Below are 18,115 nucleotides of genomic sequence, written 5' to 3'. Positions count from 1 at the left end.
CACCATAACTGCTTGTGAATCACTGAGGACCTGAATATTATTTAAGATGAAGACTGCAAAAACACTAGCACAACACTAAATCAAGCAGCAAGTACCAGGGAAGGCAACTGCAAGGTTAGCCTTTATTTCAAAGGCAATGGAGTAAAGAATTAGACAAGTCTTGCTAAAATACATAAGTTCAAGGGTCATCCCTTGAGTTCCCCCAAGGGTTGAGAGAAAAGGCAGGAAAGTGAAGTTGAGGATGATCAGACACCATCTCATCAACAAAGTGAACCTGATAGGCTGAATGGGCAACGTCAAAAAAATTGTTGGTGTTTTAAAAAATAAAAATTCAGCACCTCAGATGCAATCATATCAGATATAGAATTTACTTTATAATAGGCAGTATTGCTCTATTTTAAAACATTTAGGTTATAGTAATAGAAAGCATTTAGTTACAGAATACCAGGAAGTAGACATGAATTTGTGGAAAATGGCACTCCCAGTTTCTATAGTTCTAAATGCATTGACAATCATACAGTAATGGAAGCAGATTTCTTAAACAGCTAAAACCAACAGAAGAAATGTGTTTATTGAAGAAAAAGAATTAAGTCTGAGTGTCTCCCCCCCACCCCAGTTAGAATTACAAACATTTATAGCATTCTTCAAGGGATAGATACAAGCCTGCGGTCTAGAGCTGAACACAGCTACATGTTGGATGTCGCTCACCTATGTGTTGGATTTAGGAAAGTTAGGGATGAGAAGCTAATTATACAACATTTATTGTAGCTTTTAACTGTACCAAAACACAGGAAAGCTGTGAATATTGCAAAGCCAACTTCATAAAATACAAGGGCTGCTCTAGTAATAGACCAATTACCTTCACAGTGGATAAACGTTAGAAATAAGTAATAGAAATAATCCCCTACTTTTCAGTTCTATCCATCTACAAATAAAACCTAATTGCGTTTTTTAATGGCTTTGCCAACTTGAGGCACCAGCTTCAGTGGTGGTCGATTTGTACACCTAGATCCTTTTACTTCTATATAGCTGTTGAACTTGCATCATCAAAATAAAGGACTTCCTGTTCTTCCAACCTTTGTTATTTACCTACGTTGAACATTAGTTTTCAACATTTTCTCATTCTGCAAGTTTATTAATATATATTGCTGAAAAGAGACAGATATTGTAATGTTTCCTCTTGCACTCATCAGGCTAAACACAAGAACATCAACCTCAAATAATCACAACCATTTATATTACTGGAGAAAAGAGAGCTGATTAGTCCAAGACAGAGCTTCTGTATCCCTTTTTGCAAATGTTATTTTCTACCAAGCAGTTATTTTTAAAAAAATTGATTTACTGCTGTGTCTATGTTCAGAAATGTGCATTTTCCCTGCCCTATCCCACAAACAGTAATCCGTTCCACCATTCACTTAGATAATAGAGAATTTGACTTAATTTGCCTGCCTTCATTTTGTGGCCCTTAATATCATCCATGTCTAACGAAAATCTATCAATTTTAGTTGTCAAGTTCTTATATTTTTAACATTTCTGAATGGGAGACTATAATGTTACATTAAATGGCTAACTTAAGATATCTTGAAAAGTAATGAAAACCCTGCATATTTCATAACAAAACAAAATTTTATTCACATTTTATTAGTAGATGCAAAGACAAAGTAATTTATAGATCAGGAGACAACACAAAATACTTTTGATTCCTACAAGAAAAGAAAAATCGCAGAAAAAAGAAAAATCCAAGGAGCTGCTGCTGTAAATACAGCTATTGTCTTACTTAGTGCACTGTATTGTTTTCCAATTCTCTATTTAATATCGTTCTCAGATCTATTACTGTTGCTTTATATATCATGTAAACTTGGTTGTTAGGTGAAAAATCCAGCGACTGCAAAGAAAATAAATAAGCTAAGATCTAGCAAACATCAGCTATTAGGTGTGAACAATTTAAAATCAAATTAAGGGACTGCTTGACCAGAATTTATAAAATAAAAAGAGAAATCTCGATTGAGCTCAGCTACTTCTACAATAAAAAAACTCAAATGGGAATTGCTGGAGAATGCAGTGTACTCGTGGGTTGTAAAAACTGCCAAAGGTAATTCTAGATAATAACATATTTACGAATCAAAAAGCAGTAGGCTACACACTCCCCAATATCCCCATCCCCCAAAAAGAATATTTCACCACATAGTTAAGAAAAAATATCAAGAGGTGCACACTATGTGACAGGAGCAGCTTAACCTTGGCAGTCCATTTTACTACTGAGTGCTACAGGTCTCCATATTTCCCCACTGAACACCCCCACCTCCCCCAACAAATTCAGGTGACTGGGCTTACACAGGCCTTCCATGGCAGGAAGAGTAAGAATCGGGTGTGAACGATTTTTTTTTGAAGAGAATGAGCAGATCCAGTTACATTATATAGTGGGGTTATAGTCTAGTATAGAGGTTTCATAGACAGTCTGTGGAGTTAAGAGGTCCATTAAAAAGGAGCATTTCAAGACCTAAACAACAGGTTTCAGCAAGCGGCAAGTTCTGGGCTGGGCTGTTGCTAGGTTAGTGCTGCTCCCTTTCTGGCCTGTGTACGTCACGACTCCTCATTTCCAGAGTCCTCATCATCGTAGCAGTCAGCGTCTTCTCCTTCCTCCTCCTCTTCGTCTATATCGTCATCATATAAATCATCATAAAGCAAGTCTGAACTGTTGTCACTGGAAGGCACTTTGGTCTTAATACAATATTCAGCCAGTGTGGTCGGTACCTTCACACCATCCTTTTCAGCTTCAGCCTTGGTTGAAAGCACTTGTTTCCTAATGAGAAAAAAAGTAGTGGTAACAATAAATAATTGACCAATACAACTGCCCTGTGCACAAATTTCCATTTTGATCTGGAGAACAGAAATGACCTCACCAATTAGGAATCACAATTCATGATCACCATACGTCCAATTCACATCCAATTCATTTCTTAACAGTTGCTTAAAACTAACAGTATCCCACCGTGGCATATTACTAAGACAATATAAAGAAGCATAAAATGAAAGCAAAGTATTGTCGATGATGGAGATCAAGCTTAAAAGTTCTCCCAAATTAACATAAAATTGGGAGTTTTACCAGAAAGAAATAGCTGCTTGAGAAGTGGAAACATTGAAAATGACTCCAGAGATATGGGCCATTCCTTACCAACTCATACTGACAAAAGGTTAAAAAAATTCTCCAATGCTAACAATCTCACATCAGTAGGTACTTCTCACTATCTCAGTATGCATGACCATCAAATCAAATCAAATTTCAGGTTTGAGATGGAAAGTGGCAAGTAACATTGACACCACACAAATGCCAGGGAATGACCTTCTCCAGTAAGAGTCTAACCACTGCTCCTTTACATTCACTGAGGTTACTGTCACTGAATCCCCACTATCAACATCCTGGGGTTACCACTGATCAGAAATGGAACTGGATTAACAATATACATAATGCAACAAGAACAGGTTAGAATTTTTTTTCTTTATTCATTCACAGGATGAGGGCTCACTGGCTAGGCAGCATTTTTTAACCTATCCCTAATTGCCCAGAGGGTAGTTAAGAATCAACCACATTGCTGTGTGTCTGGAATCGCATGTAAACCAGACAGGGTAAAGACAGGAGTTTTCTTCCGTAAAGGACATGACTGAACGTCATGAGTTAACATTAGCTGGCTCTCTGGATCAACAGTCCAGCGATAATACCTGTAGGCTATCGCCTCCCCACTTGCATAAATACTTCACCTCCTGACTCCCAAAGCCTGTCCATCATCTACAAGACATAAGTCAGGAGTGTGATAGAATACTCCCACTTGCCTGGATGAGTTCAGTTCTAACAACCCTCAAGAACCACCATCCAGGAGAAACCAGCCTGCTTGACTAGCACCACATCCATTATCCCACCATCAATGGGGAAGCAATGGCCTGGCGGTATCACTGGACTGTTAATACAGGCACCTTTGCAATGTTCTGGGGACCAAAGTTTGAATGCCAATATGGCAGTTGGTGGAATTTGAATTCAATAGAAAAATCTGGAATTAATAGTTTAATGACCATGAATCCATTGCCAATTGTTGAAAAAACTCATCTGGTTCACTAATATTCTTTATGAAGGAGTGTGACTCCAGACCCATAGCAATGTGGTTGACTCTTAACTGCATCTGAGCAGTTAGGGATGGGCAATAAGTGCTGGTCTTGCCAGCGATGTCCTTGTCCCAGGAATGTATTTAAAAAATGTGCATTAACAGTAGTGGGATCTGATGCAGAGGTTTTCCTTAGATAGAATTTTCCAAGGTCATAACTACACTATTTAAAAAGATGATGGCAGCAGATGAATGCAACCTACAGATTCTCTCCAAGGTACACACCATTTTGAATTGCAAATATATTACCGTTTCTTCTTGAAAGCTCTCACTAGTTGTAGCTTTGCAGGCACACCTAAACTAAATAAAGTGTAGCAGTTCAATATCACTTTCTCTGACGGAATTTATAAAGAACATACACTGCCCACAATACTTGTTGCCTTCATTGGTGAGACCAAACTGGATGGTTGCTTTGTCTAACACTTGTCCTTTAAAAGCTCCAACATTTCAGTTCTTGCCATTTCAATATTGCAGTTTGCTCTCACATCAATATTTCTGTCCTAGACATATGGCAGTACTGCAGTGAAATCAACACAAGTTGGAGGAACAATATCTAATTCCCAACTTAGACACTTCATAGTTTGAACTCAAAATTAAAGGCTGTGAACTCTGCCCTCTATTTAGACAGCATCTTGTTTCCATGAATTCGCAGTAAACCTGACCTATTTTCTGTTATCAATATTTACCATTAAAAATTATCGACATCTCTTTAGTACCAAGAGTATCCCCTTTACCCTTTACTCTATAGTGTCTTAATCACCTCTTCCATTTGCTACTTCTCTCCCTTTTCTCGACAGCATAAAACACACTTTTCCACGCCCCTTTAGAACTGAAGAGGAGTCATTTTGGACTCAAACATTAATGCAGTTTCTCTTTCCACAGATGATGCTACACCTACTGAAATTCTCCAGCAATTTGTTTTTATTTCAGATCTCCAACATACATAGCATTTTGCTTTTACTTTAGGAAGGATATCAGGTCTGTCATGAAAAGGCTGGAGAAAGATTATTTTAATGCAACAAGACACATTGGAAGTGATAGCATCTTGTTCATGCTGGTCCTGTACAAAATGGGCCAAGCCATCTCCATTTATAGATAAGTGAGTAATCCAATCAAAAAACATACTTTTCCAACTGACTGCACTTTCTGAAAGTTCATAGAATCCCTACTCTGCAAGCAGGCCTGAGTCCATACCAACCCAGACCTACCTCTACCCCTGCAACCCTGCTTTTCCCATGGTTAATCCACCTAGCCTGCACATCCTTAGATACTACGGCACAATTTAGCACGGCTAATCCACCTAACCTGCACATCTCTAGACTGTGGGAGGAAACCGGAGCACCGGGGAGGCGGGGGGGGGGACACCCACACAGACAGGGAGAATGTGCAAACTCCCCATAGACAGTTGCTTGAGGCTGGAATTGAACGTGGGTCCTTGCAGCTGTCAGGCAGCGCTGAGCCACCATGCTTGCACAATTTGTTCTTGAAATTCAGAAATAACCATCAATTTGTTTCTTGTTTACTGGTATTTAGGGTTTTCAATTTTTGCCAGCTTTAAACTGGGAATTGCAGAACAGTGACACTGAATTACACTTGTACCATGGGGTAATGTGTAGCTCTGGTTTATGATGCCTACTTGACATTTTCAGCTCGTTTAAGCAAAAAGCTGTCTCTACCTTTTGGTCACTAAATTGATCCTGGAGGAGCAGCAGCACCGTTGGTAGGAAGTGTCATAAATTTTTAATAACATTTAATCTGCAAATCTTTAAAAAGTACCCTAATAGTTAACAGAACACTGTACAGGCTTACAAGATCATCTTTATTTTTCAAGTAATGCCCGTACTTATACAGCAAGGCTAACAGAAAAGTCTAAAACCTAACACAGTCAGAAGCTATGCCAAGGTGGGTAAAGCAGGCAGCACAGTGACACACATACCCTTTCAGCAACTTTTGCAGAGGCTTCTCTCCTCTACTGGGACATGACTTCTTGTCTCCTATTCCCACCTCCTCCAAAAAGTGTGTCATAATCTCGTGTACTTTATTGTTGCATTGTCACTAAGATTGAAACAATCCAAACTAGCTGCCTCTGTTGCCTCCCTGCCTGAATCACCCAATCACGATTCCCTAGGCTCTCTTGCTGCCTGAGCCTAAACGCACATCTTTCGCTGATTTATCCTTTATCTCTGCTTAAAATTCTTATCCTTGCATTCAAATCTTTCCAGGGCCTTGCCTCTCTGATTTGCTATCACCGCTGCCAGCAGAAAATATATTTTCACACGTCTAATTCAATCCTTCATTATCCCAATCTGGCCAGACAGTAATATTCATGGCCCAGAAGTGAATAAAAATTTTTGAAATTTTTCTGCAGTTACATCCATCCTGCAGGGAGGAGAGGTCCTTGCAGAATGGAGGTGAGTTTTGAAGCCAGGCATCATCTGGAGACTTGGGCCAGTGCAGTATAGAGGCTAGGTGCTGGCACAGACTTTGAATTCTTATGCTGAACTTTATTATTTACTATTTTTTCAATTTTGTACCAAATACTTAAGTACCAGTACAGAGTTATCTTGAACCTAAGATGGCACCAGAAGCAGCAACTTTTCACTGCACTCATTCGAGTGCCCATGACAATAAAGGGAATTCTAATTTGCTGCATTTTTATTCTTCTTGCCAAAATGGACAGTTTGACATTTTCCCACATTATGTATTTGTCACATCTTTGTCTACTCGCTTAATCAATATCTTTATGAAACTGTCACAACTTACTTTGCTCCCTGTATTTGTGGTTGCCAGCAAATTTAGCTACCATACCATGTCCTTTCATCTAAATCATTTATATAAACTGTAAATACCTGAGCTCCTAGCACCACCTGGCACACCAATCAATACATCTTGCCAACTGAAAACGACGACTCTTCCCTACTCTCTGCATCCCATTAACCAGTTAATCCTCTATCCGTGTCAATATACTACTGAACATGGTGAGCTTTTATTTTCAATAACCTTTGATGTGGCACCTTATCATGTGTCTTACTGAAACCAACCCACCTTAGAAACAGCATGTGTTATGTCCGCAAGGAACTCAAATAGATTGGTCAAATATGATTTTCCTTTCACAAATCACACTGACTTGGTTGACAAGCCATATTGGCTGTCACCTCTGCCTGATTTCCTTAGACTTATTCAGTGTCCTGCTATGACTTTTTTAATAATTGTTTCTTACATTTTCCCTATGACAGATGCTAAGCCAACTAGTCTGTATTTCCTTGCCTTCTCTCTTTGAAGAAATTTTAATAATTTGAAAACCAACAATGAAGTCCATCAGAACCTGGTCACTTGTCAGCCCACAGCTCAACAATTTACTCAGTAAAGTTACTCTCTAATGATTGTGATCGTTCAGAGTACCTTGGAGTTCCATTTCCTGCCTTATCATTGCTACTGAGAGGTTACTTGTATCCTCTACAGTGAAGATTGAAGCAAGATACATGTTCAATGTAGAGTGTATAAGTAACATGCATGTCTAATATAACCTGCTGCATGGTCAGATACAGAGCATGCTACGCTAAGAAGCTAAACTGAGCTTTTATAAACACAAAATTACCTTAGCCCATCTAATTTTACCTGCTGATCTGCAGAGTAAAATCTCCCATAATTATTTGTGCGCCTTTCTGATAAAGTCTCTAGTTCTTCCTTTGTGTCCCACTCTATGAGTTGCCATTAGGAAGTCAGTACACCATTCCCACAAGTGACTTCTACCCTTTATCATTTCTACCTAAACTGGCTTTCTGATTCCAGGTCACTCATCACTAGTACCATCATTAATTGATAAAGCCTGGTTTATTCCCCTGTTTCCACTTATTCCAAAATGTTCTGTATCCTTCAAGATTCATATTATTCTGCAGTCAAGTTTCTGCAATGACTACCAGATCAAAATAATTCAAGTTCACATGCATATTCTGTTCACTTCTGTTTTTAATGCTATGTGTATTCAGATACAGAGCCTTTACTTTGATCCTTTCACTTTTGGTAGATCCTAGTCTTATCTGCTAGTTGATTCTTCGATTCATACTCACTTTCTTTCTTGGACATATTGATTTATCATTTCCTCCGTCAATAACTTTGACCTTTGACTATATTTATTTATCTCATTGCCCAGTTATTATGGACCAGCCCAAACCCCCTCAAAATATATTAAGATGAGCTAGATCCCAACTTTTTGTTATTTTTAGTGGCAAGTGTAAGGCATTACTTTTCAGATGCAATTCTTTTGGTCAAATTATCAGGCTTGAAACAAAACACCCTTTATTCTTACCCTATAGTTAAATACAAATAAAAGAATGATTTGGAATAACCTAACTAGATTGGAAAACTTAACAGAATAATAGATTATTTCACTATTAAACAGTGACTGTTCCAACATGGTAACATCCCACAAAAACATCCTTTGCAAAAGGAAATTCAGTAAAATAGATTGTCGCACATGCAACGTTAGTACAAGGAGGGAAAGAACAAGCAAAAACTGAGAGAAAGAGAGAGATCAAGCGTTTGCTGTCGCAGGGAGAGATGTACAGCAGCTTCCAAACCTCAATAGCTACTGAAAGTTAAACTAAAATCCTAGTTCCGTGGGACCTTGACTCCAATCCTTCATGCTGCTGCTATTTTAGAATTAAGGTTATTGTCACATGTACTCATAAGTAAAGTGAAAAGTTCACAAGTTACCACTTACGGTACCATCTTAGGTACAAAGGTACCTCGGTACAGAAACTACTATCGCTCCAACTTTTAAAAACTAGCTACATTAATGGGCTCAGAGCAGACAACCCTTCTCCAAGTTTATAACACTTGTGTTGAAAAAGAGACATGGCAGAACATATCCTTCTTAACAGCACATCTCGTAACACAATATTTAATCCCTTGTCCCTCTATTCAGTTGAAATCCTCTCTATTTCCCTAGTTATATCATTGGCTAGAACTACACCCAACAATGCTCAAGTGGAGCCTGGGCCATCAGTACAAATCCTACTTAGTTCAGGACTGGTACCAGTGTCCCAGAAACTAATTAAATCAAAGCAATATACTGCTGATGTTGGAGGTCTGAAGAGTCATACCTGTCCCGAATCTTAACTCGGTTTCTCTCTCTCCACAGATGCTGCCAGGCCTGCTGAGTTTCTCTTGTACTCTGTTTTTACTTTATGAACTAATTCCTTTCTTATCTATATAGTCGGAGCTTGCTGGATATCCCCGAATGGCAAGAAGTTTTCCCCATCACGTGTGCTGAGAAACAAAGGCACTGTTTCCGCACCCAACATGCTGCATTCCCCAGTCACCAGTTCCACCCCTCCCCATGGCAACCACCTGAGGCTGAACCAGTGTGTTCGTAACCTTGCTAAATTATTTGACCAGAGATGAGCTTATGATTTCAAATCTGCATCACCGTAACATCACTGGCTCTGTTCTTGGCTCAGTTAATTTGCTGCTAAAACACACTCCACCATCTCTGGATTTGGCAATTCTTATGCACTCAGTTGGCCACCCCAACAATTTACTCTTCACTTTGATTTGACGTTCAATGGAGTGGAACACTCATTTGCAGGGGATATTCTTATAATGATAAGAGACATATCAGGAAATGAGACTTGTGGCTGATGTTTATGTTAGCAGCATGACAGGCTAATGTAGTGTGAGAGAAATGATCTACCCTGCATTTAATATCCTGCAAGGCTTCTACTAGAGTGATCGTATGGGTATACAAATTGAATATATTTCTATCATTAAACTTACAAAGTACTACCATAAAATTGGCATAATTTAAAGAAAAGATTTAACGTAAAATGTAAAAAAAATCCCCCCCAAAATAAAGCAAAGAAAGCACATGTGCTCATTGACTCGCACTGGTCCTGGCTAAACAATGCCTTCTTATACCTTGTCATCCCCTATTTGACCTCTAGTAGTTAGAGCTAACCACATTACTATGAGCCTGGACAAAACAAGGTATGGAGGGCAAGTCTCTTTTCTTAAAGGGCACTAGCGACCAGATGCGATTCTACGATAATGAAAACATTATGGTCTCATTAGTGAGACTTGTTTTTAATTCCATATTTTTTAAAAAACATTTCAGGTCCAACGGCTACCATGATGGGAAAACACCAGAGCACAAAGTTTGCATTACTGATACAGTAACATAACCATTATGTCCCCATCACTCTCAATCTTTAAACTCCCATTTTATATTGCTCTCCAGAAAGCTTTTGATAAAGTCCCACATTGGAGGTTAGTGAGCAAAATTAGGGCGCATGGTACTGGGGGCAAAGTACTAACTTGGATTGAAAGTTGGTTAGCTGATAGGAAGCAAAGTAGTGATAAACGGCTCCATTTCGGATTGGCAGGCAGTGACCAGTGGGGTACCGCAGGGATCAGTGCTGGAACCGCAGCATTTCACAATATATGTTAATGATATAGAAGATGGTATTAGTAATAACATTAGCAAATTTGCTGATGATACTAAGCTGGGTGGCAGGGTGAAATGTGATGAGGATGTTAGGAGACTACAGGGTGACTTGGACAGATAGGTGAGTGGTCAGATGCAGTTTAATGTGGATAACTGGATGGTTATCCACTTTGGTGGCAAGAACAGGAAGGCAGATTACTACCTAAATGGAATCAATTTAGATAAAGGGGCAGTAATGAGAGATCTGGGTGTTCTTGTACACCAGCCAATGAAGGTAAGCATTCAGGTACAGCAAGTAGTGAAGAAGGCTAATAGCATGCTGACCTTCATAACAAGAGGCATTGAGTATAGAAGCAAAGAGGTTCTCCTGCAGCTGTACAGGGCCCTGGTGAGACCACACCTGGAGTACTGTGTGCAGTTCTGGTCTCCAAATTTGAGGAAAGACATTCTGGCTATTGAGGGAGTGCAGCGTAGGTTCACGAGGTCAATTCCTGGAATGGCGGGATTACCTTATGCTGAAAGACTGGAGCGACTGGGCTTGTATACCCTGGAGTTTAGAAGACTGAGGGGGGATATGATTGAGACATGAAATTATTAAAGGATTGGACACTCTGGAGGCAGGAAACATGTTTCCGCTGATGGGTGAGTGCCGAACCAGAGGACACAGCTTAAAAATACGAGCTAGACCATTTAGGACAGACTTGAGGAGAAACTTCTTCACCCAGAGAGTGGTGGCTGTGTGGAATGCTCTGCCCCAGAGAGCAGTGGAGGCCCAGTCTCTGGATTCATTTAAGAAAGAGTTGGATAGAGCACTCAAGGATTGTGGAATTAAGGGTTATGGAGATAAGGCAGGAACAGGATACTGATTAAGGATGATCAGCCATGATCATATTGAATGGTGGTGCAGGCTCGAAGGGCAGAATGGCCTACTCCTGCACCTACTGTCTATTATCCATATGAGTGCTTCTTCAATTCTGGCTATTTCAGTACCCCTGATTTTAATCATTCATCATTCGGAGCAGTCATGCCATTGGCTACCAAGGCCTTAAGGTCAGAACTTCTCTATTTAAACTTTCTGCCACTTTACGTTCCCTTTAAGATTGTCCTCAAAATCTACCAAATGCTGGATATTAGCTCCTTACATGATTCAGTGTCACACTGTGTTTGATAATGCCCCCGTGAAGCTCTTTAGTATATTTTACCATGTTCAAGGCAGTATGAAATTACAGATTATTGCTGCTGCTATTAAGGGACAGCCAGAGAGACAGGGTCAGGTACTATCAAAAAACAGAGCAGTTGGTATTTTCTGTGGTCAAATACAATTGGAATAGGTATTTTCCAAACCACAAAAAAAAAGCAATATCTGAACACATTCATAAAGGCGGCTTCTTTAATTGCACTCCCCTGGACAATGTTTAAAATGCAAATCTTGTTTTACAAAAAAGTGAAATCAATGTTACTGAATATAGTGTTACAGGTCAGCTGGGAAGGAGAGCGGTGTATAGAATTCCTCCCAAAGTGGTATGAATCAGAAAAGTAATATGAACAATACTCTGCAACTACATCCATAAATGGAGTGGATGCAGAGCAAAAAGGATCCAGTTAATTTAAAGCTATATGGATGCAATTCTGCTTTGTATTTTACATTTGTTTACAACCATGTTTTAGAGGGACCAATATTGATTGATTTGTACAAGATGCAATACATGATATTAATAATAATTAAGCAAATGTGAATTTTTCCAGAGAATACATTTAGCAGGGAAGCTTTTAGTACAATGTGGTGATCTGACTGAAATATTAAGCACGCATTTTATTTCCAAGCTGTTTCGAAGCAGGCCCATATAAAAGCTATGGGACAATATTAAGTGTGGAGAAAGTAAGGACTGCAGTTGCTGGAGATCAGAGTTTGATCAAGCAATAAAAGTTTCGTACTGATAGACTCAAAAATAACCATACAACTAGATTCCTACTTATGCCCAATTTTAGGGGGCTGAATATTCAATTCTGAACAGCAAAACTTTCCAAAAACTGCTTTATGAATAAATGGTCATTAGGATGATAGATGATTCAATTATGCATTGACCAGCCATTTGTGTGTGTTGGAGAAGAGTTCCAGTTCACAAGGTGATGGTGGTGCAAGGAGGGAGGCAGCGGAGAGAACCACTTTAAATTCACTTTTAAAATCTAAGTTACTTACCTGATGATTTCAGCATATTCTTTATCTTTCCCTTTGCTATCTCTCCATTTTCTGAACATGACTGAGGCATCCACATTGGCTGGTGAAAATGTGTTTGGTTCATTCAGTAAGGAGATGACACTTAAAAGTATAGTCCTGGATGAATGAGGTTAGAACAAAACAATTTTAATTACTTCCTTAGTAAATGTTGCAGTTCAAAAATATTTTAAGAGTTAAAGGACTACACTTTAATTTTTAATTCAAGCAATTATAGAATATTATCTCAATTTTAAGACCTTGAAATTGGACATCTGAAAGTAGCAGAAGTAGTTACATTTCAGCATTGAGTGTAGATGTTTTCAAATGCAGCACAGAGCATGAGCTATAAATTAATTCATTTTCAACCTGTTTTCATTTTAAATAGAATCACAGATGTACAGCATGGAAACAGACCTTTCAGTCCAACCTGTCCATGCCGACCATATATCCCAACTCAATCTAGTTCCACCTACTAGCACCCGGCCCATATCCCTCCAAACCCTTCCTATTCATATAACCATCCAAATGCCACTTAAATGTTGCATTGTACCAGCCTCCACCACATCCTCTGGCAGCTCATTCCATACACGTACCACCCTCTGCGTGAAAAGGTTGCCCTGTAGGTTTCTTTTATATCTTTACCTCTCACCCTAAACCTATGCCCTCTAGTTCCGGACTCCCACACTCCAGGGAAAAGACTTTGCCTATTTACCCAATCCATGCAAACCTCTATAAGGTCACCCCTCAGCCTCTGACGGTCCAGGGAAAACAGCCCCAGCCTGTTCAGCCTCTCCCTATAGCTCAGATCTTCCAACCCTGGCAACATCCTTGTAAATCTTTTCTGAACCCTTTCAAGTTTCACAACATCTTTCCGATAGGAAGGAGACCAGAATTGCATGCAATATTCCAACAGTGGCCTAACCAATGTCCTGTACAGCCGCAACATGACCTCCCAACTCCTGTACTCGATACTCTGACCAACAAAAGAAAACATACCGAACACCTCCTTCACTATCCTATCTACCTGTGACTCCACTTCAAGGAGCTATGAACCTGCACTCCAAGGTCTCTTTGTTCAGCAACATTCTCTGGGACCTCACCATTACGTGTATAAGTCCTGCTAAGATTTGCTTTCCCAAAATGCAGCACCTCGCATTTATCAGAATTAAACTCCATCTGCCACTTCTCAGCCCACTGGTCCATCTGGCCAAGATCCTGTTGTGATTTGAAGTAACCTTCTTTGCTGTCCACTACACCTGCAATTTTGGTGTCATCTGCAAACTTACTAACTGTACCTCTTATCCTCACATCCAAATCATTTATGTAAATGACAAAAAGTAGAGGACCCGGCACCGATCCTTGTGGCATTCCACTGGTCACAGGCCTCCAGTTTGAAAAACAACCCTCCATACCACCCTCTGTCTTCTACCTTTGAGACAGTTCTGTATCCAAAATGGCTAGTTCTCCCTGTATTCTGCGGGAGCTAACCTTGTTAAACATGGGGAACCTTGTCGAAAGCCTTATTGAAGTCCATATAGATCACATCTACCGCGCTGCCCTCAATCTTACTTCTTCAAAAATCTCAATCAAGTTTGTTGAGATATAATTTCCAACACACAAAACCATGTCGACTATCCCTAATCAGTCCTTGCCTTTCCAAATACATGTACATCCAGTCCCTCAGGATTCCCTCCAATAACTTGCCCATCACCAACGTGAGGCTCACTGGTCTATAGTTCCCTGGCTTGTCCTCAGAACCCTTCTTAAACAGTGGCACCACGTTAGCAAACCTCCAGTCTTCCAGCACCTCATCTGTGACTATTGATGATACAAATATCTCAGTAAGAAGTCCAGAGTTCTTGGGTACACCTGATCAGGTCCTCGGGATTTATCCACCTTTATGCATTTCAAGACATCCATCACTTCCTCTTCTGTAATATGGACATTTTGCAAGGTTTCACCATCTATTTCCCTACTTTCTATAACTTCCATATCCTTTTCCACAGCAAATACTGATGCAAAGTACTCATTTAGTATCTCTCCCGTTTTCTGTGGCTCCACACAAAGGCCGCCTTGCTGATCTTTGAGGGGCCTCTATTCTCTCCCTTGTTATCCTTAATGTATTTGTAACAACCCTTTGGATTCTCCTTAACTCTGTTTGCCAAAGCTATTTCATGTTCCCTTTTGCCTCCTGATTTCCCTCTGAAGTATATTCCTACTTCCTTTGTACTCTTCTAAGGATTCACTCGATCTATCCTGTCTATACCTGACATATGCTTCCTTCTTTTTCTTAACCAAACCCTCAATTTCTTTAGTCATCTAACATTCCCTATAGTTACCAGCCTTCCCTTTCACCCTGACAGGAATATACTTTCTCTGGATTCTTGTTATCTCATTTCTGAAGGTTTTGCATTTTCCAGCTGTCCCTTTATCTATGAACATCTGCCCCCAATCAGCTTTTGAAAGGCCTAATACCATCAAAATTGGTCTTTCTCCAAATTAGAACTTCAATTTTTAGATCTGGTCTATCCTTTTCCATCACTATTTTAAATCTAATAGAATTATGGTCACTGGCCCCAAAGTGCTCCCCCACTGACACCTCAGTCACCTGCCCTGCCTTATTTCACAAGAGTAGGTCAAGTTTTGCACCTTCTCTCGTAGGTACATCCACATACTGAATCAGAAAATTTTCTTGCACACACTTAACCTCCTCTCCATCTAAATCTTTAACACTATGGCAGTCCCAGTCTATGTTTGGAAAGTTAACATCCCCTACCATAACCACCCTATTATTCTTACAGATAACTGAGATCTCCTTAAAAGTTTGTTTCTCAATTTCCCTCTGACTACTAGGGGGTCTATAATACAATCCCAATAAGGTGATCACCCCTTTCTTATTTCTCAGTTCCACCCAAATAACTTCCCTGGATGTATTTCCAGGAATATCCTCCCTCAGCACAGCTGTAATGCTATCCCTTATCAAAAATGCCTCTCCCCTTCCTCTCTTGCCTCCCTTTCTACCCTTCCTGTAGCATTTGTATCCTGGAACATTCAGCTGCCAGTCCTGTCCATCAGATTGAACTCTTTCCTCACTATATCCCTGGGTCCCACCCCCAACCTTACTAGTTTAAATGTTCCCGAGCAGCTCTAGCATCTCCCTGCCAGTATATTAATCCCCTTCCAATTTAGGTGCAATCCGTACTTCTTGTACAGGTCACTTCTACCCCAAAAGAGATTCCAATGGTGCAAATATGTGAATCCTTCTCCCATACACCAGCTCCTCAGCCATGCATTCATCTGCTCTATCCTCCTATTCCTGCCCTCACTAGCTCGTAGCACCAGAGTAATCCGGATATTACTATTCGAGGACCTCCTTTTTAAATTCCTGCCTAACACTCAGTAATCTCCCTTCAGAATTTAACCTTTTCCCTTCCTATGTCATTGATTCCAATGTGTACAATGACCTCTTGCTGGCCCCTCTCCCCTGTGAGAACATTCTGCACCCTTTCAGACATCCTTGATCCTGGCACCAGGGAAGCAACACACCATTTTGATTTTTAGCTGCTGGCTACAGAAAAGTCTGTCTGTACCTCGGACTAGGGAGTCACCTAACATAATTGATCTCTTGGAACCCAACGTACCCCTCGTTGCATTAGAGCCAGTATCAATACCAGAAACGTGGCTGCTCGTGCTATGTTCCCCTGAGAATCCATCACCCCCAACATTTTCCAAAACTGCATACTTTTTTGAAATGAGTAGAGCCACAGAAGGCTCCTGCACTAGCTGCCTACCTCTCACCTTTCCTGGCGTTAACCCATCTATGTGACTGTATCTGAGACTTTCCCCGCTTCCTATAACTACCATCCATCACATACTGTTGCTGTTGTAAATTCCTCATCGCTTCTAATTGTCTTTCCAAACGATTCGCAACCAACAGCATTTATGGCAGATATAATCCACAGTAACCCGTAAACTCTCCTTAAACTCCCACATCTGACAATTAGCGCATATCACTCTACTAAAAGCTATTTTTGCTCCTTCACAATCCAGAGACCCAGAAAATAACACTGTCTTATTCCTCTACGAAACACTGCTCCAGGTTAAATTAATACTTATGGCTTATATTTTAAGTTTAATCAAGACATATCTCAAAAAACATAATCAAGAACGAACCCACTCTACTCACTACTGTAGACTCTCTGTAAGCCACACTTAAAACTATTCACTTATCTGTTTCTGTACTGTGACCTCCTCCAAGATCAGTTGTGAATTTCACTTTGTTCATTTTCCCAGATGCACTCCAATGTCCAGCGATATATGAATTCAAACAGCAAAGGCAGTAACTGTGCAGGTTCACTGTGGTGTCAGTTTCTTTCTCTCTCCTGCACAGACCTCACCATGTGCTTCCTTTGTCTGTACCTCTTCCTTTTAAAACTTCTGTTGTTTTGACTTTTTTTCCCTCCCAAGTTCCAAAATAATGCAATTGGAATTCAAGGAAGTCATGTCCAACATCTAAAATACTCCAAAGGAGCAGCTGTTATAGCCAGAAATTTTTCTTGTCCTCCATCTTGAATTACCCAGTGAAGAATGTAAGACACAAAACTTATTAGCAAAAGTTTATAGTGTAATGTAACTGAAATTATATACTGAAAAAGACCTGGATTGTTTGTTAAGTCTCATCTTTTAGAATGACCATGTTGGTTTCAGTTTGTCCATATCCCAGAACTTTGTTTTTTTTTAAATAAGTTATGTTCTCAAGTGAACTGTAACAATTGGTGCCACTTAGGTCCAGATAATGCACTGAAGGTGGGAGGTGCCCTGTGTGAGGCTGTCTGTGCCCCAATGTTCAGACTGATTCTAATCCAAAAAAGGATTTACAGAATCTTCCATGGATTCATGCAGTTTTTGAGCAAAATAAAATGTAATTCTTCAAGTACAAATTCACCCCAGAAATTTATATATGGGTGATTGTGTACAGGGATATGAGTCTGAGTGTGTGCGTATATGTGAGGGTGTGTTTGTGTCTGAGTGTATGCATGTTTGTAGGGTGCAGTGGTCACCTGTAGTGTGACATGAACCCAAGGTTCTGCTTAAGGCCATCTCCATGGGTATTGAACTTGGCTATCAGCCTCTGCTCGGCCACTTTGCGTTGTTGGAGAAAGTGAGGTCTGCAGATGCTGGAGATCAGAGCTGAAAATGTGTTGCTGGAAAAGCGCAGCAGGTCAGGCAGCATCAAAGGAGCAGGAGAGTCAACGTTTCGGGCATTTCCTGAAGAAGGGCTCATGCCCGAAATGT

The 18,115-nt window shown here is 40.1% G+C and overlaps 1 protein-coding gene across 1 annotated transcript in view; it reads right to left on the bottom strand.

Moving 5' to 3' along the window:
- Positions 1-1,607: 1,607 nt before the first annotated feature.
- The window catches only part of ube2r2 (ubiquitin-conjugating enzyme E2R 2), a 158,035-nt gene continuing 141,527 nt past the window's right edge, over positions 1,608-18,115 (bottom strand). Inside the window, exons 4-5 of the mRNA XM_060829589.1 lie at positions 12,803-12,937; positions 1,608-2,803 (exon numbers count right to left, since the gene is read on the bottom strand). Of these exons, the coding sequence (XP_060685572.1) occupies positions 2,584-2,803; positions 12,803-12,937 (355 nt within the window). The 3' untranslated portion in view covers positions 1,608-2,583. The remainder of the gene's footprint in view (positions 2,804-12,802; positions 12,938-18,115) is intronic.

The sequence above is a fragment of the Hemiscyllium ocellatum genome, chromosome 1 (genome assembly GCF_020745735.1).
Source record: "Hemiscyllium ocellatum isolate sHemOce1 chromosome 1, sHemOce1.pat.X.cur, whole genome shotgun sequence".
NCBI classification, from domain to species: Eukaryota; Metazoa; Chordata; class Chondrichthyes; order Orectolobiformes; family Hemiscylliidae; genus Hemiscyllium; species Hemiscyllium ocellatum.
This window is presented reverse-complemented; position numbering and strand designations above follow the sequence as displayed.